Source organism: Cebus imitator, unplaced genomic scaffold (assembly GCF_001604975.1).
Source record: "Cebus imitator isolate Cc_AM_T3 unplaced genomic scaffold, Cebus_imitator-1.0 Scaffold4, whole genome shotgun sequence".
In the NCBI taxonomy this organism is placed as follows: Eukaryota; Metazoa; Chordata; class Mammalia; order Primates; family Cebidae; genus Cebus; species Cebus imitator.
In genome coordinates, this window is record NW_016107319.1 from 5,882,339 (window position 1) to 5,893,236 (window position 10,898).

A 10,898-nucleotide genomic window follows, 5' to 3' on the forward strand; every position below is an offset into this window, starting at 1 on the left:
GACTAATATGCAGCTCCTGCTTGGCGAGGGAGAACAGTGCCTGGAGACTCACTTTTGCTTCAAGAAACACTGCAGAAACATACCAGGAAAACCTAAAGAATTCATAGACCCTTTGAAAGAACCAGCTCGCCACTGCAAACTCCATGAGACAGACCAAAAACTGTGAGTTCCCAAAGTATAAGGGGCAATATTTGGCCTTGATACACACATCCCCACTGGAGAACCTGAGAATCCAAATCACATTAGAAGGATTTAACCTTACCTACAGCTGAAATGAATTTAGGGAGCCAAGTGAAATATAAAAGTAGAAGAATCAGTAGGAAGAGCCCCAGAGGCACTCCTGGTCCCCAGCTCAAGCCCTGGGAAGCCATTCCTGGCATTATCGCATGAAGTTCTTTAGGGAAGGGAAAGCAGCCAGTGAAACTGGGGAGGGGCCACAGGATGAGGGAAGCTCCTAGCTAAACTTTGTAATAATTTTGACTGAGCACGAATTTTCTTGAGCAGAATCTGGGAGCAGGGTAAATGGGAAGTGCAGATATGAGCACAGAAGCCAATGCCGAAGGTGAGGGCAGGCAGGGAGGTGTGAGGCCTGAGAGCCCTGCTCACTTTTGCAGTGGGGAGGCTTGTAGCCTGGGACAAGAGCTCAGCCCTGCTCATGGGGCTGCCTGGATATAAACTCGTCTAAAGAAACTTTATTCTCATACTAAGCTAGCTAGATACCAGCCCAGGTCCTGAATATACAAAGAGCAGTACCCGAGGTCATTCTTGCCCTTCTGCATCTCATGACCTCAAATGAAAAAAGAAATTAATAAAATTACAATTAGATAAGTGCTATATGAAGATATCAACAATGTTGACTATCTTATGGTAAGCTTGCAAAGGTGTGGAAAGCGTGAAAGAGCATGCCACTTAGTTTTAGGGCACAGAGAGCTGACAGAAAGAAGTTGATAATCACAAGGTTGGCAGAGGCCAGATCATGAAGGATCTTTTATGATATGTGGGAAACTTTGGACTTGATCTAATACAAGAAAATATTCTTCTGGGTACAGCATGAAGAATGGATTGGAAGAGAGGTTAGGTTAGGCTAGGATTAAGGACTCTGTAATGGTGAAGGTCTGAACTAAATCCAAGCCAGTGGAAGGAAAATGAGAGGGATGTTGTGTAGAGAGATTTTAAAAAAGAAACAATGACAGAGATATAAAATGCTGAAGGAAAAACAAGGATCCAGGATGACTCCCAGCTTTATGATTCTAAAAACTGGGCATAATGTGGACCACTAATTACAGCAAAACAAAATGCTTAAGATTCCTAGATTCTAACAAGCCATTTATAATTTTAAAACGAAGGCTAATTGGTTTCCTGAAATAAGGCCTTTTTCTGATTTCTGGCATGTCTTTTTCTTTATTAAGTTTTGAGGGGCCAAATTATTACATTTCCCATAATACCTACCACAGTAATACCCCAAATTATAATCCTTTGTATGTATGTGTATAGAGCTTTTAATTTTTAAATAATTTTTAAAAGATTCTTTCATAAATATATTTTGTTCTCATAATGATTCTTCCAGTTATGCAATATAGACTTCATTATACACACTAGAAAGTTCGGGAAGCTAAGGAAAAAAAGGTGAAATTACCTGCTTATGACGACCAGCAAACAGAACAGCTGGGACTAGAATCTAGCTGTAATGATTTATAATCCTAGACCCTCCCCCTCCTCATTATGCCTTTGCTAATTATTGTCTATAAATGTGAACATAGACCATCGGTGGTGTGCTGGTAAATATTTAACAACTGACTTGGGAGTGAAGGGATGGACATTCTGCTTTGTAACTTTTGCCCATTTCCATGGTGTAAATACTCCTACTGTGGCTCATGCTATCAACTCGATGTTACTGTATACAGAGTTGGGAAGTGATACATATAGTTGAATCTTGCAAGCCAATAGAAGCCAGCTCCAAAACACCACTGAGTATGAAATACTTTCTAGTACCAGCTGATTCTAAGACTTTATCAGATGAAGTTAAGTTATTTAAGGTTACTATTTTCTAATATGACATACCTGTCTAATTTTTGTGAGTCCTCAGCTAAGTGCTTGGTATTTAACATGCTTGAATATAAAAAGGCAGGTACTGAAATGACCTCTAAGGAACCAGACCTCACTTGCCTTTTAAATCTATAAATAGAAGTAAATGCAGACTTATAATTGAATATTTAATTTTCCAGAATAACATAAATACTTAAAAATAATTATCTTATGTATATCCACATAATATTTGACTTGAATTATTTCACATGTTGATATATGATACCTGCATCATAAAACTAGCCAAAGTATGTTTTTAATAAATTAATAACAGACATATTAAAATACACAATGTAAAATTAGTTTCTTATAAAAATTACAGGTACTTTGACATTTTGAAAGTTTATGGCAAGATGTGTACTCTAACATTTGAAATAATGAAACTTTTAGGTTGTGATAACACAGTGACTGCAAGACAGCAAGAACATTAGTTCATTTTTAAATGCATCATTTTGAATTTAATAAGAGTCCTACTAAATAGCAGTGTAGCTCCTGAAACTAGATTACCACAGCAAGCAAGGATTCAGTCAGACTCTTGTCCACAACTCACTAGAGAACTATGTATACTCTTCAGCATCTTTTTTTTAAAAAAGTTATTGTTGATAGACCAAAAAGGATATCACTAAACTACATAAAATACAATTCATAAAAATTCCAATATAAATCTTGTACCATAAGGTAAAGGATGGGAAACCAAGCAGAAAATTTTAAATGGTCTTCCTTCAGAGATAATATGATTTCAAATGAGATTTGAATTTAGGCATTACATTATTTATTAAAATGTTAAAGGTGCAAGAAAATGTTTATACTACATAAAAAATTTAAAAAGTTACAGTTTTATATGCATAATTTCCATCATGTGCAAAATAGGCAGTCCTTGCTTTGCACAATTCTGAATGTATGAATTTCAGTTACTGTGTTTTAGTTAAATAACATCAGTCTCCCCCAACAACACTGTAGTCATGATATATTAATTGTGAATAATTTTGTAAACTACAAACTTCACTGCTAGCTCTTCAGTGCACAAATCACTGTATAAATAGCAGATACACATCATCATTAGTGACTAATTGCATCACTTCTTTCAAAGTGTTTTGGTGACTGGTAACTGTACATTTTAGTTAGTTATTTAGTTCACTTGCTGACAGTAAAACATGTGGTTGTCTTGCCTTGCCTCTCGGTGATAAGCCTATATAATTTTTTTAAAAAGTAGATAATCAAAAGAGGGAATTGGCTGACAGATAAAAATGCAGAAAGTGAGTGCTGGAAGTGAATTTGGATGTGCTATTAGACAGCTGATCATGGAAATATTGACACCTCTATTGTCTGAGAAGCTCTTAGAGAGGCAACAAAGGGAACTTAGTGAAGGTGAACTTAAATGACAAATAAGAAAAATGGTTGTGGTGAAATTATGTCACACAGAAAATGATGCTGCTGAAAAACTTCACATTAGAGGAACTCTCAGAAATACTTTATGACATTAAAAACACAAATGATAAAATGCTAAAACTGACCTAAATTTAGAAAGGAGTATAACAATTTACCGAAGCATAGAAAAGACATTTACTCAGTGTTTTAAGTTCTATGATAAAAAAAGGCAAGCACCATTTAAACTACTCTTGATACATTTTCTAAAAGAAATCAAACACTTTAATACTCAATAATTTTAGTCTTTTAAATTACAGTGTAATAAATTAGCTTAACAATATTTTTTATTTTTCTATGTATTTATAGTTGACAGAAAGTAATGTTTTAAGACATGTTTAAAAGGCATGGAAAGAACAATTGTGATATATTTCCATTGTTTGTTAATATTGCCTTGCATGGCTTCAACTTGCACAATCATTTTATATGGCCTCATGTTATCCTGCAAATCAGGATTGCCTGAGTATGTATAAACACACACAAACACACATGCAAGAAAGTTCATGTTTTATAATTAGGGTACGTATCATGAGAATGGGGTTGGAGTAGGATATCACGCTATAGAGAATATGAGTTTTAAACCTAGAAAAGTCTCTGAGCCACTTTTGCTTCTTTTACTTCCTAACTTTGAGCAAGTGATTTACTTTCTCTGATCTTTAATTTCCTCACCTGTAAAACTGGAATATTAACTTAAAAATTTTGGGGCGAAGAACGGTTCAAAATACATGCTGGAATTCTTCCCAGCCTCTATACATTAGTGGAAAGGTTTTTGGTCATTTGTTTTGGTGGGATTGTAAGTGGAGGAGTGAAGGGAATGAAAGTCTTACTGGCTGCCCTCTGATTTTATGATATATTAAATGAAAATATTTTTTAAAAACTAATTCTAATATATTCTTTGGGGAATAGAAAATACTAGTACGGGAAACAAATGGAGAGTCTGGTTGTTTGCTTTGTGGTAAAAGTAACATAATATATAAATTAAGTGAATTTCTGTAACTTTAAACTATAAGATCTTGTGCAACAATTTATAATAGTAGAGGTAAATGGAAATAACATCATGTTGCAGGTGCAACAATTTATAATAGTAGAGGTAAATGGAAATAACATCATGTTGCAGCATACTCAATCACCAAAAAGTTTAGATTACAGAGATACACAAATTTTGTTCTCTAGAAAATTCCATCTAAAGTCCAAAAAACACCAAAAGTTAAGTTATAACAATTTCTATTTTGATGATATAATTTCCCATTAGTGATAGAAGGAGCCCAGTCTTGGTTTTATTCAATCTGTTTTAAGCAAGATACTTGAAATTTTGTGTGTTGACACCTTTCTAAGACTCTCTAAAACTTTTCTAGCTTGTTAGATTATTTTTATACAGCATCAAATACCTTGACTTAATAATACGGGAATTGCATTGCTAGTTTCCAATGACTGGAGAAAATAATATAACTCTAGGTTGTTGCCATTAAAAATGAGTGATTTTACCTTACAGTTATATAATAGTGGAAATCTTACAACACTATAGTTTTATATAAAGTACACAGTTGCATACAGTTTTATATAGGGTTATATACAAACATAGATGGGTCCTTTAAAAATTATATAGTCTCAATTTAGGACTAATCCAAATATAGAATAATCTCTCATTACCCTAATGAGAAGACCTAGGAAAAGGCTTTTTTGCTTTATTCTACTTTCACAAAAAGTAACTTTATTTCAACTCTTTTTTTTTTTTTTTTTTTTTTTTTTTTTTTTATTTTTTTTTTTTTTTTTTTTTTTTTTTTTTTTTGAGACAAAGTTTTGCTCTTGGGCCACTGCAACCTCTGCCTTCCAGTTTCAAGCGATTCTCCTGCCTCAGCCTCCCGAGTAACTGGAATTACAGGTGCTCCCCACCATGCCCAGCTAATTTTTGTATTTTTAGTAGAGACAGGGTTTCACCATTTTGGCCAGGCTGGTCTCCTACTCCTGACTCCGTCCACCTTGGCCTCCAAAAGTGCTGGGATTACAGGCCTGAGCCACTGTGTGGCCTTTTTTCCAACTTTTTATCTTGCATTGGTAACATCAATACAATTGTAATTACATAATCAATATAAATATCACCACTAGAATCACTTTTTGAATCACCTGACATAGTTTTCCGGTATCCTTGATTTTCAATTCCAACTACAGTACAGCAATTTCTAAAACCAGTGACATTGTCTCCAAAAATTTTGTAGCAAATCGGAAGTATTCTCATACATTAGGCAATGTTTTCATTGGAGATCTTTACAAGTAACCACATACTCTAAATGATTTTCAACAGGCTTACAATGATGCAGTGATATCCCCAGGAATCATTTTATACCTTGGCCTTCTTTTTAATTGATTCTCTCAAGAGTCTCCTAGAAGAATACCAAACTAACATAGATTGAGGTCAGATGGGTATAATTTTTATTCTCCAAATAGTAGTTTATTATTCAGACTAAAGCTACCAAGAAAGCATCCTTGACTATGAAAATATTTTATTTTTATTTTTTTTATTTTATTGCATTTTAGATTTTGGGGTACATGTGAAGAACATGCAAAATTGTTGCATAGGAACACACGTGGCAGTGTGATTTGCTGCCTTCCTCCCCATCACCTACATCTGGCATTTCTCCCCTTGCCATCTCTCCCCAGCTTCCCACCCCCCACCGTCCCTCCCCTATTTCCCCCCAACTGACCCCAGTGTGTAGTGCTCCCCTCCCTGTGTCCATGTGTTCTCATTGTTCAACACCCGCCTATGAGTGAGAACATGCGGTGTTTGATCTTCTGCTCTTCTATCAGTTTGCTGAGAATGATGGTTTCCAGGTTCATCCATGTCCCTACAAAGGACCCAAACTCATCGTTTTTGATGGCTGCATAATATTCCATGGTGTATATGTGCCACATTTTCCCTATCCAGTCTATCGTCGATGGGCATTTGGGTTGGTTCCAGGTCTTTGCTATTGTAAACAGTGCTGCTATGAACATTCGTGTGCACGTGTCCTTATAGTAGAACGATTTGTATTCCTTTGGATATATACCCAGTGATGGGATTGCTGGGTCAAATGGAATTTCTATTTCTAGGTCCTTGAGGAATCGCCACACTGTCTTCCACAATGGTTGAACTAATTTACACTCCCACCAACAGTGCAAAAGTGTTCCTATTTCCCCACATCCTCTCCAGCATCTGTTGTCTCCAGATTTTTTAATGATCGCCATTCTAACTGGCGTGAGATGGTATCTCAATGTAGTTTTGATTTGCATTTCTCTGATGACTAGTGATGATGAGCATTTTTTTCATATGTTTGTTGGCCTCACGTATGTCTTCTTTTGTAAAGTGTCTGTTCATATCCTTTGCCCACTTTTGAATGGGCTTGTTAGTTTTTTTCCTGTAAATCTGTTTTAGTTCTTTGTAAATTCTGGATATCAGCCCTTTGTCAGATGGGTAAACTGCAAAAATTTTTTCCCAATCTGTTGGTTGCCGATTCCCTCTAATGATTGTTTCTTTTGCTGTGCAGAAGCTGTGGAGTTTGATTAGGTCCCATTTGTCTATTTTGGCTTTTGTTGTCAGTGCTTTTGGTGTTTTGGTCATGAAGTCCTTGCCTACACCTATGTCCTGAATGGTTTTGCCTAGATTTTCTTCTAGGGTTTTTATGGTGTTAGGTCTTATGTTTAAGTCTTTAATCCATCTGGAGTTAATTTTAGTGTAGGGTGTCAGGAAGGGGTCCAGTTTCTGCTTTCTGCACATGGCTAGCCAGCTTTCCCAACACCATTTATTGAACAGGGAATCCTTTCCCCATTGCTTGTTTTTGTCTGGTTTGTCAAAGATCAGATGGTTGTAGATATGTTGTGTTGCCTCTGAGACCTCTGTTCTGTTCCATTGGTCTATATCTCTGTTTTGGTACCAGTACCATGCTGTTTTGATTACTGTAGCCTTGTAGTATAGTTTGAAGTCCGGTAGTGTGATGCCCCCCACTTTGTTCTTTTTGCTTAGAATTGACTTGGCTATGTGGGCTCTCTTTTTAAGTATTCAAATGTAAGGTAACTTTCTTCCTGGGGAGTGTTTTAGGAAAAAAACTAAATGTATATGGTGTTTCTTTATTTAATCCCTCTCCCTTCACATAAATCACCTATTTCAAGCCTTCACTACCCTAAGTTCCTTCACTGCCAACGAATCCCTCCTTTTCAACATAGGGACCTATCTCCTTCACAGAGAAAAGAGAAATCTTTAGAAAAGGAATTTTAAGGTGATTCAACTGTCTTTCCCCCAACAAATTAATTTTTCTACTCTTTCATTTGCTCTCACCTCCTCTTTGGTCTCAGTACTGTCTAAAGCTCCCTGCACCTGAATCTCCTCTCCAGTCCCCTCTCCTCCACTGCCTTGCTTCATCGATCTCTCTCTACTAGAGCACAAGTGAAAACTCCAGGTGCGGCTGGGCCGGTGGCTCAAGCCTGTAATCCCAGCACTTTTGGAGGCTGAGGAGGGTGGATCATGAGGTCAAGAGATGGAAACCATCCTGGCCAACATGGTGAAACCCTGTCTCTACTAAAAATACAAAAATTAGCTGGGTGTGGTGGCGTGCACCTGTAGTCCCAGCTACTCGAGAGGTTGAGGTGGGAGAATTGTTTGAATCTGGGAGGTGGAGATTGCAGTGAGCTGAGATTGTGCCACTGCACTCCAGCCTGGCACCTGGCGACAGAGTGAGACTCTGTTTCAAAAAAACAAAAAAACTCCAGGTGCTTCCACCTCAAAACCTCCCCAGTAGGATTTGTCTCCCTCAAGACAGTGTGCTTTGAGTTTTCTTTCTATCAGTTGAGCTTACTCAGAATAGTCTATATCCAATTCTTTAAATACATATTATAAAAGTTACTAAACATCCACAAAAATAGAAATATAATGAACCCCAAATCAGTTTCCTTCAATAAGCATTAATTTTCTGTCACATTTGTTTCATCTGTGCAGCTGCCTCTTTTTTTGCTTAAGCATTTAAATATATATATATATATATATTTATTTATTTATTTATTTATTTATTTATTGCACTTTAGGTTCTGGAATACATGTGCAAAACATGCAGGATTGTTGCATAGGTACATACATGGCAATGTGGTTTGCTGCCTCCAACCCCCCGTCACCTATATCTGGCATTTCTCCCCATGTTATCCCGCCCTGATCTCCCCACCCCCCCTTGCTGTCCCTCCCTTATTCTCCCCTGCAACAGACCCCAGTGTGTGATGTTCCCCTCCCTGTATCCATGTGTTCGCGTTGTTCAACACCCACCTATGAGTGAGAACATGTGGTATTTGATTTTCTGTTCTTGTGTCAGTTTGCTGAGAATGATGGTTTCCAGATTCATCCATGTCCCTACAAAGGACACAAACTCATCGTTTTTCATGGCTGCATAGTATTCCATAGTGTATATGTGCCACATTTTCCTTGTCCAGTCTTACCATCGATGGGCATTTGGGTTGGTTCCAGGTCTTTGCTATTGTAAACTGTGCCGCAATGAACATATGTATGCATGTGTCTTTGTAGTAGAACGCTTTCTAATCCTTTGGATATATACCCATTAATGGGATTGCTAGGTCAAATGGAATTTCTTTTTCTAGGTCCTTGAGGAATCGCCACACTGTCTTCCACAATGGTTGAACTAACTTACACTCCTACCAACAGTGTAAAAGTGTTCATTTTAAAACAAGTGCTGGATATCATTTCTCCCTTACATTCTTCAGTGTGAATATTAAAAAAGACACTTATTTAGATAACCACAATGCCACTATTCACACTTTGCAAAACTATACATGATTATTTAACATCACATAATACTTAGTCAACTTTCAAATTGTCCCCAATAGGCTAAAAGGTGCCTATTGTGGGGGAGCATGCACTCACACAGGTGCCCAAATAAGGTCACTCATTGTAACTGATTATCCCGTATATTTCATTTCAAAATTTATTATCTAGACAAGTGACCTTCATTTTTCTTCCCCCACCCCCATTCCAGTTTTTAAAGAATCTGGATCAGTTTTCTACAGAATGTCCTACATCTTGATTGTTTTGCCCCAGATCTTGTCCTTTATTTGCTGTGTATCCTGTAAACTGGAATTCAGCTCCCAAGGCTTCATTGCATTCAGGGGTTTGTTTTGTTTTATTTTGTTTAGGTCGGGAGAATAACTCTCTATAGTTCTTTCCTTGGCATCATTTCCGTCGCTGGACTTTCAGCGACCGACAGCGAGCTGTTGGAGGTGCGGTGGGGCCCCTGGGCCCTGGCTTTTCTCAGCTCACACTGCACACTGCACCCCTCTGCTCTGCTGTGCGTCCCGTCCTGCGGGGCGCCCTTGCTGGCGGGATACCGGTTGGCCTCTGCCTGCGGGAAGCAGTAAGTGACCAGAGACTGGAAGGCAGTAGAAACCCAGGATGCTCCTCCTCTTTCGGCTCCCGCGGGGGCGGAGGTTCTAGCTGCTGAGGAGGCCGACCACAGCCTCCGATCCCCGGGTTTCACGCCCTCTCCTTCACGCTGCTCTGTCCTCTTTCTTCTCCCTTCTGTGCTCTCAGTCATCTGAAACTTGTTTTGATCAATTCTTTGTGTGAAATTCCGTTTCCTCTATTTAAACAACAAGGAGCTTTCCTGTGCGGACAGTGACCCGCATACCTTCTTCACAAAGTTCCCCTTACCCTCTCACTGAAAGATGGGCTTCAAAACGGTGATTCTCCATTCCATTCAATCCACACTTATTAGCTGGAATCGTTTTGACTAGAAAAACTGCCTCAGCCACTAGAGCTATTTGGTGAGGAAACATAAAACCAAGCAAAACGAGTCACTGTCTAAACAAAACAGGAGCCGGATTCAGCCTGAAGGCCACCTTTGCAGCCCTGGTCTGCAGCACAGCCGGCACATGCCTTAGCATGGCGCATAGGTCCTTCCTCAAATCATCAGTGCATGCCTTGTCTCCCACCAGTCCTTCCGCCTTAGCTCCGAATACCCATTTGCAAAACAGACTTACATTTTCAAAAGTCTAGCATGCTCCTTCTTTGGTCTCTCTGTCTTCCCCAGCAATTCTATTTGTCAGGCATGACCTTTTCCCCTGTCTGCCTGAAGAATGTCTACTTATCCCTTCAGATTCTGCTCAATTATTACCTTCTTAAGAAAGTCTTTCTTGATATTTGTATGTGGAGTTAAATACTTAAATACTTCTTCCTTTATATGTTCTCATGTTTATTCCCCATTACCACTATGATAATGCTAGCCTCTTTCTTTCTCTTTCTATCTTTCTCTCTTTCTTTCCTTCCTTCCTTCCTTCTCTCTTTCCTTCCTTCCTTCCTTCCTTCTTTCTTTCTTTTTTCTTTCTTTCTTTCTCTCTCTCTCTCTCTCTCTCTCTCTCTA

The 10,898-nt window shown here is 38.2% G+C and overlaps 1 protein-coding gene across 2 annotated transcripts in view; it reads right to left on the bottom strand.

The window, feature by feature from the left end:
* Positions 1-10,898, bottom strand: part of MGAT4D (MGAT4 family member D) — a 53,283-nt gene that overhangs the window by 16,288 nt on the left and 26,097 nt on the right. For both annotated transcript variants that reach the window (XM_017534251.2, XM_037740769.1), the window contains exon 6: positions 2,062-2,175. In XM_017534251.2, the coding sequence (XP_017389740.1) occupies positions 2,062-2,175 (114 nt within the window). The remainder of the gene's footprint in view (positions 1-2,061; positions 2,176-10,898) is intronic.